The sequence below is a fragment of the Epargyreus clarus genome, unplaced genomic scaffold (genome assembly GCF_041222505.1).
Source record: "Epargyreus clarus isolate Ecla_fem2 unplaced genomic scaffold, WU_Ecla_fem_2.2 ptg000022l, whole genome shotgun sequence".
In the NCBI taxonomy this organism is placed as follows: Eukaryota; Metazoa; Arthropoda; class Insecta; order Lepidoptera; family Hesperiidae; genus Epargyreus; species Epargyreus clarus.
This window is the reverse complement of record NW_027332229.1, coordinates 2,246,518-2,268,314: the sequence shown is the minus strand read 5'-3', so window position 1 is coordinate 2,268,314 and position 21,797 is coordinate 2,246,518. Positions and strand designations below refer to the sequence as shown.

General features: G+C 36.4%; 1 protein-coding gene across 4 annotated transcripts in view; it reads right to left on the bottom strand.

The window, feature by feature from the left end:
* The window catches only part of LOC140751364 (uncharacterized), a 51,509-nt gene that overhangs the window by 20,575 nt on the left and 9,137 nt on the right, over positions 1-21,797 (bottom strand). For all 4 annotated transcript variants that reach the window (XM_073085270.1, XM_073085271.1, XM_073085272.1 and 1 more), the window contains exons 2-3: positions 12,155-13,623; positions 3,161-3,312 (exon numbers count right to left, since the gene is read on the bottom strand). In XM_073085270.1, coding sequence (XP_072941371.1) covers positions 3,161-3,312; positions 12,155-13,551 — 1,549 coding nt within the window. In that variant the 5' untranslated portion in view covers positions 13,552-13,623. The remainder of the gene's footprint in view (positions 1-3,160; positions 3,313-12,154; positions 13,624-21,797) is intronic.

Genomic DNA, 21,797 nt, shown 5'->3' with positions numbered 1-21,797 from the left:
ACAAGTGCCACTGTAATTAATAAGCTTGACTGAGACATACAAATACTGTACGTAAATTAATATATTTCAATTTACTTTAACATAATCCTGCTTCTATACAATATAATTAAATTATTTTGCAGCATATTCCAAATTGTATTCACGAGAGCTTTTTGTGTGACATTAATGCTTTGAAAATGTAAGGCTTATGTACTTTTGATCTTAACTGATATATAAAGTTGAATATTTTTTGGTGCGTTTAGTAGTCAGATACCCATCTGCCACTATCGATCACCCGACTGATAGTGGCTTAACATCATCATCATCAACCCATTACTGTCCCACTGCTGGGCACGGGTCTCCTCTCAGAATGAGAAGGATTAGGCCATAGTCCACCGCGCTGGACAAGTGCGTATTGGTAGACTTCACATACCTTTGAGATTTTTGTTTTATAAATCTCTCAGGTATGCAGGTTTCCTCACGATGTTTTCCTTCATCGTTTAGCTAGTGATAGATAATTGACTTTGAAAAATCAGAGGCGTGCCTGAGATTTGAACTTCAAACCCATCGATCTAGAGGCCGAGTTTCTTAACCACTAGGTTATCACTGCTTTTTTCTTAATATACGCATCATGTTTCTGAGCACGTGCGACCGTCGGTCCCAGTTATGTGTAATTAACTACAGGATCTTATATGGCAGCCTAGTGATTTCGAACCGAATCATTTGGGGTTTCAGTATTCCAAATCCTAAGCAAAACTTTTCATTTTACGAACATACTCTAAGTATACGGATTAGAAATGAATTATGACATGATTAAACGACAAAGGAATACGTCTTGAGGAAATCTATATGCCTGAATAAAGGTTCCTGAAAGTGAGTTCTCGAAAATGTGTAAAGTCTATCCATCTGTATTAGAGTAGGATTATACCTGTGGTGGTGGTCTAATCTCATACTTTGCTCGGTAATAGAGCAGTAATCCTTACTCCTTACTTAATATTATAAATCCGAAAGTAACTCTGTCTGTCTGTCTGTTTGACTCTTCTTCACTCCTAAACCACTGAACCGATCTTAATGATTTTTTTAACACGCTTTTTTTTAGTTTGGGTTATATGTATGTATTTATGTATGTATGCACGTAACAGAGTAACGGAATCTTTGAACCCGATTTCTATCCACTTTGAACGGTCAGTTTAATTCAAAATTTTGAAATATTATCAAAAACCGATGACAATACACGATTTTAATAATTTTGTACCATTGCCCTTATCAACATCCTCAGGATTAATGATTTTCGAGGCGAGAGAAAGCGCCTTAGAGAAAGTTCATCGCAATGTTACTAGATTGATTTTTAGTTTTGAAAAATAATAATGCCATCTTGTAGAATGATTTTTAGGATTCCGTACTCAAAGGGTAAAACGAAACCCTCCGCTGACTGTTCGTTAGTCACAGGGCTTATCTCTTAATCCGTAATAGATAGACACTTGATTTTTACAGACGATGCATAATGATGGGCGCTATAACAACTAATAATAAAAATTAATAAAAGAAATATAGTTCAAAAAACTAAAAAACACGCTTTTATGATAAAATCAACGTTTTATTTCTTTGAATGTTACACTACTCTTAATGTCAAACCACATCTCGTAATTTGAGTGTTGTACACAAAGTATCAGTTTTTCTGTTTATTGTTCTGGTGTTTCCTGAGAGTGGCTGCCAAACAATACATTATTTCATGATGTAATTCCTCCGAATACACTGTACTTAATGCGTGTACTCAACGTCACACGCGGGGAGCATGCGACATCTTGGAGGGACGCCAAGGGAGTGTTCTTTGTTCGTAGTTTTTACAATAGTCTATAGGTGATCAAATTGATCGTCTTATTTGAAACGTATTGGGTACGCGTTAGACCAATTCGCGACGAAGTTGGAACAGTTCATATATGTAGTATTTTTCTACATAAAATACAATAGAATATAAGGTGGGAATATGGATATTTTGCCATTGGACCTATTTTTGCCTAATTAAAGATTATTTTATGTTAGTTTTGGACAGCACTATAGCCACATCTACTTTTTTTTCTTAAAACAGCATTGTCAAGTTTTTGTGTATTGGCTACAGGGTGTAGTCAGGTAGATTAACTCTGTCGAGGCATTCCATTTCAGTTCTTAGAAGTTTGTCACAAAGGCATCTGTGGTTAGTTTTTGCTAAAAATGGATTATAGTCGGTTTAGTAGGCGATAGTGACCAGCCCTCATCAGGTTTGGTGTTCGGTATGGGTTTATATAAAAAGGCGTAGGTATATCGGAGATATCTTTCGAATTTGTATTAGATTTCGTCTTATTTCCCGGTCCCTACGTCAATTCTGCTGAATATCTTTCAGTTTTCCCGATCTTTGACTTCTTCGTATTTCGTTAGCTGTAGGTATCTCAGACCGATTTCATATTGTACAACTCCCGGGGTGAACGTCACCTGACGGTGATATCAAGCCATATGCGTTGGAGAGGCGCCAACCACAATCTTTGTCCAGATCAGTTGGTTGCACGTTTTGTCGCGAGATTTGTGGCAATACGACTCGGTATCCGACTGTCCCGACCTTCGCTTCGACCAGTCAATGACCGGATGAACTGTTTATTTCCCTGTTTTCTCCGATGCCGGACTTACCCGTAAATACTTTTATAGGTCTGTCAGTTTTGATTTTCGCTGTAAATGAAGAGTGAAGCGACCGGAGGTGCTGTCCGGTTAGTGATAGATTGCCACTATAGGGGAATGACCGTTAAGATTTGCTGCTCGCCTAGTATCCATTTTATTTTACAAAGAGACGTACCAGGCGGTCAGTTTCAAGAATCATTGTTTTCAAACTCGTTTGTACGAAATTAGGAACTGATCTTACGAGTATAAATTACGGAATCGACTAGGATCATTGCAATTTAGGGAACTACATTAGCATAGAAATATAAAAATCTGTTGTCCAAAATTTTGAAAATAAAAAACAAAACAAAAAACATTCGGAAGGAACCCCTGTCGTAATAGTTTTTCGAAAATCATAGTACAAATTTAAACCCACACTAGATAAAAGTACCAAGGCAGCATAAATATGTAGGAGAAATGTAACCTATGCAGCTCTCTCCCTCTAGCGTAATATTTAGTACCGTAAAAAAAGAGACAGCTATACATTACTCACGCTGTATTTCAAGGTCCTTGGCCTCGATGTCCTTCCGGCAGGCGGCGACCAGCTCGCGCGCTCGCTCCGCCTCCCCACACCTGGAGTCTGCGAGCTCTGTGAGGGCTGCTACTTGGGACTGGAACTTGTCCTCTTGGGTTACTAAAGTTTTCCTGTAACAACAGAAGTACTTTATATAGATTTTATTTTACTTTATTACAGTTTTTCGTACCCATTCGCGTGTTTAAGATACTCTATGATAACTTTTTATATATTTAGAATTCTACACATATTGACTTAAGTAAGTAGTTAGAAATGGACCTAATTTCTACTGTCTTCTTCTTAGTAGTTGTGATGAGCTCTGAAATAAATGTAGCTATGTATGTAGCTTCCGATTGCTGCATCTTATCCCTTAAAATATGATCTATTACCTATGCTCTAGAATCAAGGTAAAATTAGGTAGGTAAATGACCACTGATCGGTCATATACCTTTGAAGTTTGGAAGCTATTGAGCACAAATCCGCAGAAAAATTGCTAAGTTAATGTGTTCAGATCTATTTCCTAGAAATATCCAAGAAACCAAACCGCAGACTAAAAACAAGCAATAATTCTTCAATTCGCACCAAAACCACACGTCTGTTACTTTTAAATAAACTAGATCCAACTGTTTACACTGAAATCTAGACTAACCGCTGGATATACAAAAATACATTAGTTTCTTGGTACATTTGCTTCGTAAACATTATTTACAAATAGATTTCCACTTGAAAGGTCGATTGATTTAAAGTCATGTATATTTTTCGTGTGAAGCAGTGATAGCCTAGTGGTTAAGAAACTCGGTCTCTCTTTGGGAGTCCGAGGTTCAAATCCCAGGCATGCAACTCTGATTTTTCAAAGTTGTGTGCGTATTAGAAATTAATTATGACTTGCTAAACGGTGAAAGAAAACATCGTGAGGAAACCTGCATACCTGAAAGATGTTAAAAAACGTTCTAAAAAGATGTGAAGTCTACCAACATTTGCCAGTACGGTAGACTATGGCCTAATCCCTCACATCTTGATTTTGAGAGGAGACCCGTGCCCAGAAGTGAGTCAGTAAAGCCATAAAACAAAAAGCTACACAAATAAAAATACTGATTCTAATATTTTTGATGTCTGTAAATTAATTTATCACTGACTTGAAATTACCAAAAGGAAAAGGCTTACGAATCCTACGAGACTTAGGTACTTATAAGTACTTTACCTACAGTAATTTGTTTGATATGCACCGATCTGTAAAATGGCAACAAGATTGGGAAAACGTCAAAAAAACATGCAGATTTAAACATGTCGGCATTGCTTTCCGCGCCATTAACTTCTCTTAACGTTTATTCGCACACTGAAGAACATAGGCACACTTAGACACGATTTACACGGAAAAATATAGCGTAAATAATTTTATAATTTTTGCGTGTTGCTTATTCCATTATATATTATGGAATCTTAAACGTAGATCTGGATAATTACGTATCACAAATTATATAATGTAACTACTGTTTTAAACAGACGATATCCTGTCTTAAAAATTTTGACCTCTACGATCATATGGACGATAGAGTCACCTATTGAGTTCAAAGGTATAGTCCGCGTAAAACTGCTAGTCCGCTCTGAATATAGAAATGAATCGCGTCGCCAAAGCAAATTGTATGACTACAGCTGCTCGCAACAACTTCAGAGCGGACTAGTAGTTTAGCGCGAATTATACCTATGCTATTATTCAACCATACATACAAAAAAAGTTATTAAAATCGGCAGCTTTTTCGTATTGATTGTTACCGAACATTTATTTATATTAAAAATTATTAAGTATAGTTTGATATGTCTGCAATATTCCCAATATTTATAAAGCAATAATAGTTTTTCAAAGGAAGCCATTAATTTTATGTTTCCCGCTAATTTTTTTATTATTTTAACGTCAGCAAGTATAGTACAGGACATGTGTTGTGCAGTCTAATTCCATGGATCTTGTATTTTGTATTTATTAAAAAAAGTAAGTACGTACATATTTCAAGACATTATCGTTAGATTTATTACACTTAACTTTCCCAGTTTAAACTTCAGGTACGGAATGCTCATAAATACAAAGAGTTCCAGAAGTGTTCTTTAAGCTTACCTATGAAATAGTAGCTACGTACAAGGATGTCCTTGTAGTTAGACACTCCGGGACTAGAAAAGGGCTACGGTATCCCCTGCCTGTCGTAAGAGGCGACTAAAAGGGGGCTTCCGGGGTTGCGGGCGGCAAGAGTGGGAGCTCGAACCGTCCAGCAAGCGGCCCCGGGAAGGACGGCGATATGTGTGATCGCATCCATCCGTGAACAACAGATGTGTGAACACTGTAAAAACTGCTCCACCAGTGCAGAGCCCGATCGGGGCATTGCGCTTGGAGGACTCCGGTTGTATTCCGTCGGAGATCGCGGAGCTCTCCAACAAGCGTTGAGGACGGCCACCGGGGGGTTTTAGTGCGGTAAAAATCTCACATAACCCGGCGTCGCTCCCACGTCGTCGGGTATTTGAAGGTTCCTCGTAAAGAGAAAAAAAAGTACCTACGTACAAGGATAGGTAACATTTACTTTAGGAAGATATAAAATTAATAACAATTGTTTTAAAATACCAGCCCAGCCAATGGGTCGCTCGTGCAGGCATAGAGACGCGCGTCAGGAAAAGGCACCCTTGTATAGTCCGCGCCAAACAGCTAGTCCGCTCTGAAGTTGTTGGGAGCAGGTGTAGTCATACAATTTGCTATGGCGACGCGATACATTTAGCTATATTCAGAGCGGACGTGCAGTTTTACGCGGATTATATCTTAGAGTAAAGAGATAAAGTTAAGTCCCTATCGTTCTGGGAGGAGACACGTGCTAGCACCTACACTTATCATTTTAATACAACTCATTACATACTCATACAATCTATTACAAGTAAGGAAATTAAACTTAATGAACTTTCACTACTGATGCAGATTACTAGCAAAGAAATGGTGTAAAAAGCAAATGGCAGTTGCATAATTATGTGGCAGATTGACAGTTGTAAATTAATCACCAATGAGATTCTGCCTACCTTAGTTCTGTATCCAAAGGGTAAGAACAGGACACTATTATTAAGTCTCCGCTGTCTGTCCGTCCGTCAGAGTTCTCTATTACTTGAACGATAATAGATACTTTGATATTTTACAGTTACTTTAACTATGGCCGCTATAACAACAAATACAATAATTATTATAGTTTAAAAACTAAAAACCCCGCTAAAATCGCACAAGGAAAGTCATTAATCGTGATTCCTGACGATCCTGATGACGTGAATGGGATAAAATTATTTAAATCGTGTATTGTTATCGGTTCTCGATAATTGTTAAAAATTTTAAATTAATCGGAACGTTCAAAGTGGGTAAAAATCGAGTTCAAAGATTCCGTTACATACATACATACAGGTCAACGTAAAGAAGTGTGGTAAAAATAAAAGAGGCACCATCCCCACACCTATCTCTGCCTAATGACAGCAGGGTTGAGCGCTGCTATGTTCTTGTTTGAGGGGTACCGTTAGGGAGATATACTTTTCCAAGGCATTCCAGGTTAGTACTCAGGGGCAGCGGCGCATCTCGACCTTAGGTAGGAATCTAATCTTATCTCGAGTTTATTACAGGTTACAGATGGACATCTGTTACTCCTATATTACAAAAACAAACCTTTATTTTAGGCTTAAAAAGATTTTCCGCACAAAATTTAGATCCGCATACCATTGGCCCATTAATTGGAAAGTCGATACACAGCTTGAACAAAAACAGATGTTATTCAATTGGTACTTGAGATGAAAATAGGATAATAATATTATAGCTCTGGTAAGCGGTTTTGTTTGTGCTTCGTAAAGATATTGCAAGGGAAATTCAGGTTTTTTCAGTTTTTAGGACATGCCTATTTTTAGGGCAAATTTATTAACATACTTACTTTGAGAAAATATTATTTTGCATAGTACAAGTTTAGTGAGTATGTAAAATTTGAAATATAGCAGTGATAGCCTAGTGGTTAAAAAACGCGGCCTCTTGATCGAGAGGTCCGAGGTTCAAATCCCAGGCTGATTTTTCAAAGTTATGTGCGTATTAGAAGTTAATTATTATCACTGACTTAAACGGCGAAGGAGAACATCGTGAGGAAACCTGCATACTTCAGAATTCTTAAAAAAAAAAGTTTTCAAAGGTATGTGAAGTCTACCAATTCGCACTTGGCCAGCGCGGTGGACTAAGGCCTAATCCTTCTCATTCTGATAGGAGACCCGTTCCCAGCAGTGGGGCAATAATGGGTTGATGATGATGATGATAAAATTTAAAAGTTAGCATCTTTTGCGCTTAAGGCAAAGAGAAAGACGGTATTTGTCATCTGGCTGATTATTATAGTATCTTTCCTGTTTGCAAATTTATTATCTCCTAACTATTCAACTAAATTAGATTAAGTCCCATACCACACCCCTTAAGCCAGAGCACAGTAGCGACACCTATCAATATATCAAAATCAACCAAACCAGAAAATATGCCTTCTGGCACGCTCAAAAATAAAGTTCACTCATAAAACACGACGGCTCAATAAAGTTCAAAATAGACGCTCATAAAAGCTTCACTCAACAAATAAATTTTCATAATGACTTCTTGACATTTTTATAATCTACATGTCAAAGTCCTTGACATGTTAATAAATGTTTAACTTAACCATTGCCTTATTTTTACACGCTTTATAATAATAATAATAATAAACGCTTTCTACACTCACAGCCCCACACTAGGATTCCCTGTGTCGTGGGTGCCATGGACCCACACATAGACAAATACACAAACACCCAGACCCAGAAACAGAAATCTAAATTCATCATTTAGATATCTGTCGGGCCGGGAATCGAACCCGGGACCCTTTGCGCGTCAGACCGGTATGATGACCGCTCCGCCACGCGGGTCGTCAAATTTACAAAAACGCGGCTTTATATTAGCTTCACTTGTATGTTTGTCAGTGAGTAACTCCGTTTTTCAGTAAAGAGATCAACATACATCCTTATCTTACCCTGCATGTATGAAAGGGTCAAATAGAATATTTTTCTATTTTTTAGTTGATTTTATCATAAAAGCGTGTTTTTTAGTTTTTTGAACTATATTTATTAATAAAAAAAATCAACGGGTTGCACTCCAGGTGCCGGCAGAAGAAAAATTCGAAACCTAACCTAAATAATAAAATGTAATGAATAAAAAATGAAACTGACACCCATTGACATATATTTTCTATGCTGACACCGGATGACATCTTGACTTTTGCAGTTTGCTTTGCCGTCTTACGAATTTTCGATCAGGCCACGTGTTCTGACGCGAGTTTAATATTATTTACCCATCACAAGAAGTGCACAACGTCATAAAGAAGTTTTCATTTCAATAATATTATAAATAGACAATATTTGTTTGTAATATATCGATCGACTCTAAAGCTACTAAACCTTCCTTCCTAACCTTCTTAAAGCAATCATGGCGATTGTTTGAATCTATCAGAACATCTCCTTTGGCAGTCTCTACATGGATTACAAGTCGTTTACAGCAGAAATCAGTTGTCAAGCAACTTTATATCATTGTAGTTAAGTCCTAAAGATCATCATTTTACGATTTTTCGTTGTTTGACTGTCAAAACTTCCGACTGGCGTCGAATTGATTTCACAAATCAATGATTGAATTGAGTTTGAGAAAATAGAATTTATATCTTTAAATCTTTGGATTAACGATCACTTGTCGATCTATCAAAATTTGGGAAAACTCAAAACGCTACGATATCGGCAATATTCGCGAAGTTGCAACCGAAAAAAGTACCTACTTTTTATTTATCTTGGAAATCGATATAAAAAAAATCAAATTATTCGTTTTAAAAGTTGCCATTATACCAATAACATTTTGCATTATACTTACACATTGTCTATACTAATATTATAAAGAGGAAAACTTTGTTTGTTTGATTGATTGTAATGAATAGGCTCAAAAACTACTGGACCGATTTTAAAAATTCTTTCAACATTCGAAAACTACATTATTCACGAGTAACATAGGCTATATTTTATATGAAATATATTTGATATTGCCGGGTCAACATATAGTGCAACTCAAACTTATTTAAAATAATAATGATTGTAGATTTTGCAAAATATATTTCCTGTTTTCTATAACAAGGAAACATAACAATAATATTTGTAACAACTAAAGCAACATCAGAAATCAGAAACATTAGCCGGCCTTGATCTTAATTTTATCGCTGAATGAGAAATACTAGATATTCATTGCATTTCAGCAATTTCCTGAATGAATGAAGTACTCGATAAATTATTCGACTGAAAAACAAGACAGTAAATTTAATGTTGGATAGAAATTAAGCTTGAATGTGTTGTTTATGTTCACGCAGTGATAGCCTAGTGGTTTAGAAACTCAGCCTCTCGAACGAGGGGTCCGAGGTTCAAATCCTACGCACGCACCACTTTTTCAAAGTTATGTGCGTATCTAAAAATAATTATCACTTGCTTAAAACGGTAAAGGAAAACATGAGGAAACGTGCATACCTGAGAGATTAAAATAAAAAAAAAACTCATAGGTATGTGAAGTCTACGAATACGCACTTGCCCAGCGCGGTGGACTATGGCCTAATCCTTCTCATTTTAAGAGGAGACCCGTGCCCAGCAGTGGGCCAATAATGGGTTGATGACGACGTTTTGTTTACTTTCACCAAATGCTGCGATTATATTGTTTTTGCTTTTAGAAAAAGTACTTTTATAATATAGGAGCAGCAGACGAGCATGCAGTCCACCTGATGGTATGTGGCTACTGCCGCCCATAAACATCTGTAATCAACAGATAAAATAAGATTCCTACCTAAGGTCGGACACAGACGCCCCTCCACGTCTAAGAATTAAGCTGGAACGCCTCGGAAAAGTATGTCTCCTTTACCACACCCTTCCAGAACTCTTTGTGGTTCGACTCCGGCGGCACTACCGCCACACCTATTTCTGCCTCATAACAGCAGTGTTAAATGCTACTGTAATCTAGTTCGAAGAGTGTGGTAAGGGAGACATACTTTTCCGAGGCGTTCCAGCTTAGTCCTCAGAGGTAGCGGAGCATCTGTGGTCGACCTGAGGTAGGAATCTCATCCTATCTGTGGTTAATTACAGTTGTCCATGGGCGGTAGTAGCCACTTACCATCAGGTGGACTGCATGCTCGTCTGCTACTCCTATACTATAAAAATATATACCTACATAATTAAGAAGAATTATTACAGATAATATCACTACATTCGACAGGCAAGGGCGGGCATTTGACGCAGACGCCGGTTTTAGCCATGATTCACGGTACTTGTAATTAGACTGTTAAAGCGATTATAAATAATTTATTTATGTATGTATTGGCAACATTGCTTCATGCATGTTAAAGCGTAGTGCATTACTTGATCAATAGTACGCATGTTTTTAATTCTCAATCTACCTAATTTTGGTCACTCACTCCTAACAAGAAAATGTACCCAGTTTTGAGAATTGAAATAGTTGCGTAAACAAGTTTTGCTACGTCTCCGTGCTAAAATGTCCCTAAAATATTTGAAATAAATATTCATTTATTATGTAAATTACGCAGTATTAGTTATTTGTTCGTAAATTTTCTATAAAAATGTTTTTATTTGTCAAGAACACAAAAAAATAACTTACTAATAAGCCATTTGTGGCTTCATTCAATTTCAAGGCGGCGAAGTATCTTTACTAATCTATGTTTCTAGTATGCAAAAATTTGTCATATCGATCTTTTGCACGAAAAACATTAATCATCATCATCCACCCTTCACTGTCGCATTGCTGGGCACGGGTCTCCTCTCAAAATGAGAAGGATTAGGCCATAGCCCACCGCGCTGGACAAGTGCGTATTGGTAGACTTCGTGTATGTTTGAAAACTTTTCTAGATTTCTCAGGTTTCCTCACGATGTTTTCCTTCACCGTTTTAGAAAGTGATAATTAATTTCTAATACGCTCATAACTTTGAAAAATCAGAGGTGCGTGCCTGAGATTTGAACCTCGGATCCTTCGATCTAGAGACCGAGTTTATTACCCACTAGGCTACCATAGCTATATCTTATTAGGGAGCTTATATTATTAGATGTAACGTTTTGTACGGATTATTAACGTTGTAAATTAAGCCCATTAGTAGAGTCGTCTTCATAATTTTGATTTGTCTTCATAAGTAATAAGATAAATCCTCATTAGTGTGATCCACGAGTGATGGCGTAGTTTCACATTGGAGGTTATCAAATTCATGTGCGTATTTAAATTAATTAATTATTACTTAGTTGCTTTCAAAGGGAAAATTGTGCGGAAAATTTGGAAGAAACTAGAGTTAAAACTTTTTGTTGCATGACACGTTTTCCCGATGCGGATTTATGAAGAAAATTATAATGTTCTCAGAAATGTTCCGAATTGCATGCAATACAAAACAAAAAATATGACCTGGTGGAGACATTTTGAGGACTGCTAGGTCCAACGATGGGGTTAGGCAGTTTACCATATTAATGATAGACGAGTAGATAGCTCCATCTTGGATAAATTATTATTATTAATAACACAAATTATAGAACAGCTAAATATTCACTATGTTTATTGCATTGAAAATGTTACTTTGTTTTTAAATCTATAAACTTTGTTAATTCATTTTTGCAATAATTTATTTTTACTACTTATTTTAATAGTATTTTAGTTAGTATTATATTATTACTCATTTATATTTTCTTACTTTTCTATTGTTATTCCTACCTTAACCTTATGTTACTTTTTCATTAAAAGTTTGAAAGATATTTGTCAAATACTTTTATAGGCCCTTGAAAATTTAATATTCATGCTTAATAAGACATAACTTAAGGTTTATTGCTTTGTTGTCGCTATGTATCATAACAAAACAAAGCCTTTGTTTACAAACAAACATAAACAAACAAACTTACGTGTCCTCCGCGGCGTCAAAGACCTCCGCTTCGCTCTCTTCTTCCACCTCCTCTTCTATTTCTTCTACTTCTATTTCTTCTATCTCCTCGATTTCTTCTTCCCCTTCTTCTACGATCTCCTCTATAATCTCCTCCTCACTTTCACTCTCACTTACGTCACTCCCACCCTCCCCTATACTTTTAACGTTCGTCGCTTCATCACCAGACTCTTGCTTATCACTAATTTCCATAAAACCACTGTCACTATTATCACTTGAGATCCGTTTCAAACCGTCCTCTACACACTCTATTTTAATTTGGATAGGTTCGTTTTCATTAACATTAATAACTGTTTTGTTTTCTTCAGTTCTGGATACGACGTAGCCGCCGAGCATCTCGTCGTTGTCCGGTATCGCATCTTCTAGATATTCGGACTCTTCTTCCTCAGAAGTGAGCGATTCGAACGACGAATCGACTTCTTCGTCGGTTTGCTGCTCGCCATCGTCGAAAATGATATGTTTTCTGAACGTGACGCGCTTTTTTCCGTTATCTGAACGATCGTCGTCGGAACAACCCTCGTTATCTGATCTCGGCGGCTTCAAATTGGATTTCTTAGTAAATGCTGGAGACTCTAAACTCTCCGTGTCTAATGTGTCTGCTATAACTCTCTCAGTGTTCCCATTCTCGTCCTCGTTCTGTAGTAATTTAGTGAGTTCGCCCTTAAGGTCATTTTTGTAGGAGTTGATCGCTTTATCCTGAAACGGTTCCCGTGGCCGCTCGTTCGGCTTGCTGTCGGCGGCTCCCATATCCTTATCATTTATCTCGTCTATCGTGCAATCTATGGACCTCGCGATCTCGCGGAGCAGCGCCTCCGCTTGTCGTGTCTCGTCGACTTCGGGCTCGTCGGACACGTACACGAGCGACACGTGTTGTTGTTTGGAGTCGGGCGGCTTGTTCGCGTATTTGTGCAGTACGAGCGCTTTAACGTAGTCGGCTGGATCGTCGGGCGCGTGCGCCGCGTCTCGTGTATTTTTGGCGGGTGTGGGCGGGACGTCGGGCTCGCTCGCCTCGTGCGTCGCGACGTCCGAGTTGCAGCGCTTCAAATTGGGCATCTCTTTCTGGGGAGCCACGCACGAGTCCGCTCGCTTCCGACGGTTCTTCCTTCGTTTCCCCGCCATTATTTGAAGCAACGCGCCGACGCCAGTCTTCTGGTTGTAATCCGTGTCGGGCAGCAGCAGGTTCACGACATCCTTCCGCAAGGTGTTGGATTTTTCGTTCGTTACGTCATTCTCGTTTCGCGGCGCGCGCGGTTCGACTGAGGATGTCTTGGTGGTGTCGCCGCTCGGGTGTTTCCGGGTGCTCTCGGGCGTTCCCGTGACATCGGCCTTCCCGCCTTTTCTCTTGAAAAAGTTAAACATGGCGTCCCGTCAACGTCGTGTAACCATGTCCGCGCCGCCCGGCGTTCCTCGCTACACTGTTGTATAAATAATCTGTGCGAAGCGGAAATATTAAGTGGTTTGAAATGTTCCACTAAATCATGTTTTCAGGACGTTTGCGATGTTGCAATTGTTATTGATTGGTTACTATTTCCTACGATGTTATGCTAAAACGTTTATCAAACAAGAAGAAGCGAGGGCTGAATGTTTATTTTTCATAAACTTACTTACATTTTTGTTTATTAAATGTTGTTTGTTTATGAAACTATTTTAGATGGGTTGTCAAGGAGAAATTATTACGGTACAAAAATGATCAAATTTGCAATATTTAATGATGTAAAAAAATCATATTTGCTTAAGTACAAAAAATGTGTTCAAATAGATGTACCTACTTTGGCTTGTGAAAATTCCTATATCTGAAGTATTCGTATTTGTATCAATTCGTATGTACTATGTATTTACACTTATAAGATTTGTGTCATAGGTCAAACAGAAGAACAGACAGCGAAGGCTAAATATTAGGGGTCCGAATTTACCCTTTGGTTTCGAAACCCACGGAACCCTAGAGGTACCTACTATTCAAGTCTAGAAATAATGACTCGTTAATGATCGGAAATCACGGACCTTCGCAAAAACAACTTATCTCTCGTGATGAAATAGCTTACATTACGTAGCTTTTTGCATAATTTCACTTTCTATCTTGCTTTTATTATTAATATTATATAAATAAAAGGAAAAACACATGTCTGTGCAATTTGTACACTATCATTACTCATACATATATGTGACTATCTAGGTGATTGGTATCGACTTAGTACTCCATAAATTTTATTTCATGAATGTCGTTGGAGGCGGTTAAAGTATTAATTATTTTTATATGACTGAGGCAACAGGAAAATCCAACTGATGTTAAGTGGGCAATGACGCCCTTGGACATCTGTGATCAACTCCATATAGACAGTAGCTACTTGAAGCCGATCATATATGCTTTGCTACTCCTGAGGTCTAAGACGGTCGCCCTCATATGAAAGTCAGTTGGTATCCACAGTCCTCAGTCAAAATATACGAATTACACTTTGTAAATAAGTTTCAATTGATATAGTATACTAGCTGACCCGGCAAACGTTGTGTTGCCATGTAAATAAAAAGATTTTAAGGGTGAACAACCCTTATCACTTAGGGGTATGAAAAATAGGTAGTAGCCGATTCTCAGACCTACTGAATATGCATATAAAATTTGGTGTAAATCGGTAAAGCCGTTTCAGAGGAGTACGGTAACTAACATTGTGACACGAGAATTTATATATAAGATAATATAATATTTTTTTCTAGTTCAATCAGTATTTTTATTATTTCGAACATTTTATTGTATATAATCCTATTATTATTTATTAAAACGTAGAGAAAAATAGTTAAACAAAATATTTAATTTAAAAAAACATATAAAAACAATTCTTATAAAACAGGAAGAAAAGCAAACCTAATACAGTATCTAATATAATTTTAGGGCAAAAATCTTTTTACTTTTTTCAGCATTCCTTAAAAAAGCTCAACATTATAGTCATAGATCGTGAATTAAGCCATAAAAAGGGTATAAATAAGTTATGATCTTCACGCAGTTTATGTCTCGTGGTTAGGAAATGTGTTAAAATCTTAAGTTGATGGCATAAAATAAATTTATTGTTTAACACATCATATAGAACAAGGGTATAATGTTTCAAACGGTGGTCATACGAACTAAATGAAGCTCATAAGTAGATTCATAATTTTATATCAATTCTTTTATGACGTAAAAACGTCTAACGTAAGCACCTGAAGTTGGAAATAAAAAGATCACTATTGTGCCTTTAACTTTAAAAATTGAAACGCACAGGAGAGCATTCAGCGTGTTTTTCTCATAATAAAAAATACTTAAACCTCTATATTCGAGTGACAGAAATGAAATTCACATGTTTATCAAATGTCAACTTAATCAGTAGTGTCAGTGACGTGAGGACAGACAGACAGACACGAGAATGATCTCATAAGGATTTGTCGATTTTTAAATCAATTCTCTGAAATACGCATAAGTCCATTGAAATTTACATGAGCTTTACATTTGTTAGAGGACGCAATTTTATTTTTGGGACATGTGTGGAGGGTCAATAGAAGCTTAACCTCAAGGGTGTGGGGTTGCCACCCTTGTCCCCTGGCCGCCATCTTGGAAAACACTTTTTTCGCGATATCTCGGAAACTATGCGTCTTACAAAAAAATTGTAAAGTAATAATTTGTAGCAAATTGTTTTGCCTACAAATATGTTTATATAACTTTTTGCCCTAAATTAAAAATTAAAGAAGTTATTGACCCCCCATGTCCCAAAAATAAAATTGCGTCCTCTAACAAATGCAATATTCGGTCCTAAAATTATAACATTTCAATGGACTACATACGCTACGCATAAACTTAAGTATTTCTTTACGGCGTCGCAAAAAAATACAACTTATAAAGGGCGTCGCAGTTACAAAAAGATTAGTAAAGTCAACATCAAAGTTCTTTTTGTTTACAATGCCTAGAGCGTGGCTTGACACGGTGCCAGCGTGGCGCAGTAGGTCACTGGTTCGAGATCCATCTCGATGTTTCTGTTCTGAATATTGGGTTCCGTAGCCCGAAATTGTGAATTTTGACCTATTATCATAATATATTATAGATCAAATTGACCCTGTCCCTGTAGCTCCGGGACCGGATTAGGGCTACGTTATCCTCTGCCTGTTGTAAGAGGCAACCAAAAGAGGGCTTTCGAGGTTGCGGGCGGCAAGAGTGGGAGCTCCTTCCGGGAAGAACGATGGTATGTATGTCCGCGTGCCTTCATACGCTCCATAAGGAGTGGCGAGTATCATAGTAATCTGGGCGGATCCCTTCGGGGCAACGCGCTAAGAGGGCTCCGGTTACTACGCTACTAGGGGATTACGCAGCGTCGAGGACGGTCATGGGGGGGTCAAATTGACTCATGATGATTGTATGGTGCGGAGTTAAAAATAGCGTTATTTCACCATGTGCGGGCGTAAATTTTAGTCAATATAGAGTGAAAAACATACTAATATTTTAGTCTTTATAGGATAGTTCAACAACATATTTAAATATTTATGAAACCATGAACCACACCCGCACTGAATCATAGACAAAAATCAAGAAGCAAAAAACAAAGTATAACAACTGTATACCTATATTAAGCAAATAAATGATTTGATTTGATTGAAAGTAAAAAAAAAACAAGGTGAAATAACATAATATATAATTATAAAATAAAAAAGAGACTGCCTTAATCATAGATATATTATACTAACGTCAGTAGGATAATATATCTATGGCCTTAATATATAGCCCATGTCATTCCAACGACACCTCATAAGTTAAAATCCGTCAGATTGTTTGGTAATCAACGATTGGGACAAATATGCATACGTGAGCTCGAAAAACTTTATCCTCGCAATTGCGTATTTATTTAAATACTTCGCAAGTGAAACAGCAAGAGTTTTAACGCCATCTACGATTATATTCTTCAACTACTCGAAACATACTCGAAATACTCGAAACATTCTAAATTGTAAATGAGATTACACAAAACATCGGAAGCACTCACAAGGAACACGGCTCGTTCTTGAATAATTCATATTCATGTATTCAACAAATCATTTTCATATTTTTTCAGCGGTTAACGCGAATTGATTTCGCGTAACGCGGTGTGGAAACGCCTTTGATTCATGTTTAGTGATGCGTAAACATTTATTTTATTTATTTATTTATTTATTTGTTAATAGTTGCACCAACGAAGTAATCACTGACAAATCCATTGTACAATTTATATGTATATAAGCAGTAAGTGTCACTTCACTTATAGGTGCAAACGGCATGCAATAGAAGAACAAGTAAGAGCACATAAAAATACATAACAAAATTATAAATTAATTAAAACATTAATATCTACAATTTAAAAAAAAATAAATCGGATAATATGCGACAAGAATATAAAATAACTACATAAATTCATAAGAAAGATTATAACACAATATTAAATTGACTAAGAAATTAATTATGAAAATTCAATACAATTAAAAACACAATACAATACAGATGTTTAGATTTAACACACAATATTAGAATTATAAAATTGAAATTGAGATAAGAATACAATTAATTATTAGTGGTCCTTAGAAAAACAAGTGTAAACTTTAAATGCGTGCAAAGTATTCGAAAAGATATCAATGGCTTTATCAGAATTATCGAGGCTTAGGTTGTGCACATTGTTGTAGTTCCTCAGCATTCTGTTCAAAGGAGAATGGTGACCAAGGTTGGAACGCGCAGGTTTTATAGAAAATGGTTTGTACTTCTGTGATCTAGGCATTCTTCTTGGAACGGATATGTTTATTTGAGACAGAAGATGAGAGGCATCAATTTGACCATTAACTAGCTTGTACAGAAACATGTAGTCTAGTTGCCTTCTACGGTTTGAAAGAGATTTTAAGCGAAAGTATTGCAACCGATCCTCGTAAGAAGGTAGCGATTTTGCTAAGTTGCAGCTATATGACAGGTGCCACAAAAATCTTTTTTGAATATTTTCTAGACGTTTATTATAAACATCGTAGTGTGGGTTCCACACAACGCTACAATATTCGAGGCCGCTGCGAACAAGAGCATTGAAAATTGCAACTTTAGTAGATGGCTTTTTGAAGTCCCTGCAATTACGCAAAACGAATCCTAGTGCCTTGAATCCTTTTTTAACAATGTGGTCGATATGATATGATAACATGATCAATTTATCGATTAATTACTTTATTATCTATGGAATTTTCTCGCATGTAGTTACAAACATTTTCTTAATGTGTGTTATTTATACCTATTTAATACAAGAAATCTTATTCTTATTTTTAAGTAAAATTAGTGTATATAACTCTCTATAAACTCGTTTATATATCGTGAGATTGAATAAGTCGTTTACAAAATCAACTTGAACAGATGTAATAGTCTTTTCAAACAGATAGTTTGAAAAGACTATTACATCTGTTGCGAAGTATATTTCGGTTATTTTTTGAATTGTGTAAGTAGTTTTTGATGGTCCGCTGGATAGGTAAGCTTCACGGGGTCTTGGCGACGAGACTGATGCTGTCTACCCCAAAAAGGGTTGAAACCCTATCTGAGGACGGTTACAGTTGCGTTGCTACCCCTCAGGACTAAGTTGGTATATCTTGTGTAGTAATAGTTTACTTATTTCCAAACTTAAACACGCCTTTGACACCTTCAAAGTCGTGACTTTATCACCTTTTGTTCCTAATTGCCTTTAGCGTAAGACTGATTAACATTTGCTTCACGTAAGTGGATTACATACCCAAATTTGGAACAAAATAAATGTTTATACAGTCATATGACCTCAGTTACTTTGTAACGTGCGTAATTTTTCTTTCTAAATATCTTTTCAGCCGTGCCTAATCCGGATTTGAAATCGAAACTACTCACACTCGAAACAAATCGAACTAAGTAGGTGAGTAAATTACTAGGGTTTCAAGTAATACTTGTTGCTTATTCAATTACTTATTATTCATTTTGTTATGTATTATTCCGGCTGTCCTTTAGTTAATGAGGAGTGACGACGCACCTGTTTGGTGATTGATTTCTGTGTTATAGTGACGTGATGTTCGTATTTTGATATATCGATAATATTTTAAATCTTTGTTGTTTGTTCTTTGCCCAATAATCTAATGTGGTACTTTTATATACCAATTCCATTATATTCATTTTGTATTAAGATCTTTATCGATATTATGTCCATTTAGTTAAAGTCACTCATACAGGTGATGTCTTTAGTGTAGTTAAATTTATAGTATCGATGACGATTTTGGCTTTTCTCTCTGATTATAAAAGGTGACCTTAGTGCACAGATGGACGAAATTTTGGTCTTTAGTTGATTTTGAATCTAAGACAACTGAATTAACATATGGAATTAATTAGGAAGCATAATATACTATACCTATAATTAATGGGGAGTAGTAGTACTATAGTAGAATGTTTAATTTATAGCTATTGATCAATAGATCAATATTTGTAGCATAGAATAACAATAAATGTTTATTTTGGTCACAATAAACAACATAATGATAAATGTTAACATTTGTTAATTGAGACGTACCGCATTTCTTCAACGACTCAAGAAACTAATTTGTAAGCAGATTTAAAACAGAAATAGTAACAAATAAAAGTAAATAATTTTATTTGGTGCTAGCATTTTAAAAATAGTATCATTAATAAATACTCGCAAATCTTTAGCAAATACGAACATATACCTTCAAGTAGAGGCTCAAGCTTTATTAGCCCCATAGAGTGAGTAAAGATTACTCACTCCTAACAAGAAAATGTACCCAGTTTTGAGAATTGAAATTGTTGCGTAAAAAAAATTGGCCACGTCTCCGTGCTAAAATGTCCCTAAAATATTTGAAATTATTATTTATTTACTATGTAAATTACGCAGTATTAGTTATTTATTCGTAAATTTTCTCTAAAAATGTTGTCAAGAATTCAAAAAAACAACTTACTAATAAGCCGTTTGTGGCTTCATTCAATTTCAAGGCGGCGAAGTATCTTTACTAATCTATGATTAGCCCTTACAACCGACTTCCACACATCATCAAAAGAGTTTTCAAGCAAAGGTCGTTTGCCTATAAACGCATGCCAATTGTCAATAATTGCGCAATAATTTCACTATCAAAATATCACGTGTACTTAGTACTTCAATGTATTAGTAGCGTATGGTGAGAAAAAATAGATTGATCGGCACGCGTAGTACATATGCGTATATTATGAAGTGACGGCGACAGATTGATGAGTCTAGATTGATTTTATACGTAGTTTACAGACTCTGAGTGCTGTTGTTTACGTATCGATGAAATATTGCAGATTTTAATGTTGTTGTTCTTCATTTGAATCGAGAAATATGTAAAGTATACTTTAAATCGTAGTACAAAACTATTGTACTATTTACCAGTAATAAATTCGGCCGTCCAATCTAGAGGCTTTTTGTAGTTGCGCTTAAGATATTTAATGTTTTGTTTTTAAATATAAGCGCGTAGAAACTCCCGTTCATTTACGAAATTCTTAAATAGAAAATGATAAAAAATAATTGTAATAAATATCAATCGATAATATATGGGCTTTCGTAAATTCTTATACACGTATAGTTCGCTCAAATATTGTAGAGAATGAGCAGAACTACTTAGTGTTGCTCACAAAAATGGACACGCAAATAGAGTTTGTATTCACAAACACAACACACAATCTCTATTATTTTTCGTGCCTATTTTTATAAAAATAATAACTATTAAATTAGTAATATTTTACAAGTAGTACAACAAAATTAATATCGATAATTTGTATTTCAACAACACCGTCCCATCCCTAACGCACAACTTTCCTTGTTATGATTCGTGTATTTCGAGCGCAAGGACCTGTGTCAATGTGCGTGTTATTTTTATTTAACTTTTTGTTCGCGCGCATCGGGAAACAATTTTACACGTACAAAGGAGAGTTAAAAATAAATTAGCAAATAAATGAGCGGAAAAATATTCGTTCTTTATTTAAATGCGCGACTATAGCGCGACGTTACGTGGTTATCAAGATAAAAATGAAATAAGGAGAATTTAAGTCGCACACTAGACAATATTTATTACGTTGATAGTAATTTCGTATAATCCGCGAAAAAGTACTAGTTCGCTCTGAATATGGAAATGAATCGCGTCGCCATAGCAAATTGTATCACCAACACCTGCTCGCAACAACTTCAGAGAAAATAAATTGATCTGTAATTTACTAATATAGTGTTCATTTTGTTTTGTTTTTTAATGTCATAAAAAGAAGTGATAGGCAGTGACAGCCTAGTATAGGCCGTGATAGCCTAGTGGTTAAGAAAATCGGCCTCACGATCGAGCGGCCCGAAGTTCAAATCCCAGACCTCAAACCTTTGAATTTTCAAAGTTATGTGCGTATTATAAATTAAGTATCACTTGCTAAACGGTGAAGGAACACACCCCAAGGAAACCTGCATACCTGAGAGATTTGTTAAAAAAAAATCTCCAAGGTATGTGAACTCTACCAATACGCACATGGCCAGCGCGGTGGACTATGGCCTAATCCTTCTTATTAGGAGACCCGTGCCCAGCAGTGGGATAATAACGAGTTGGTGACAGGTGAGTAAGGCCCACGG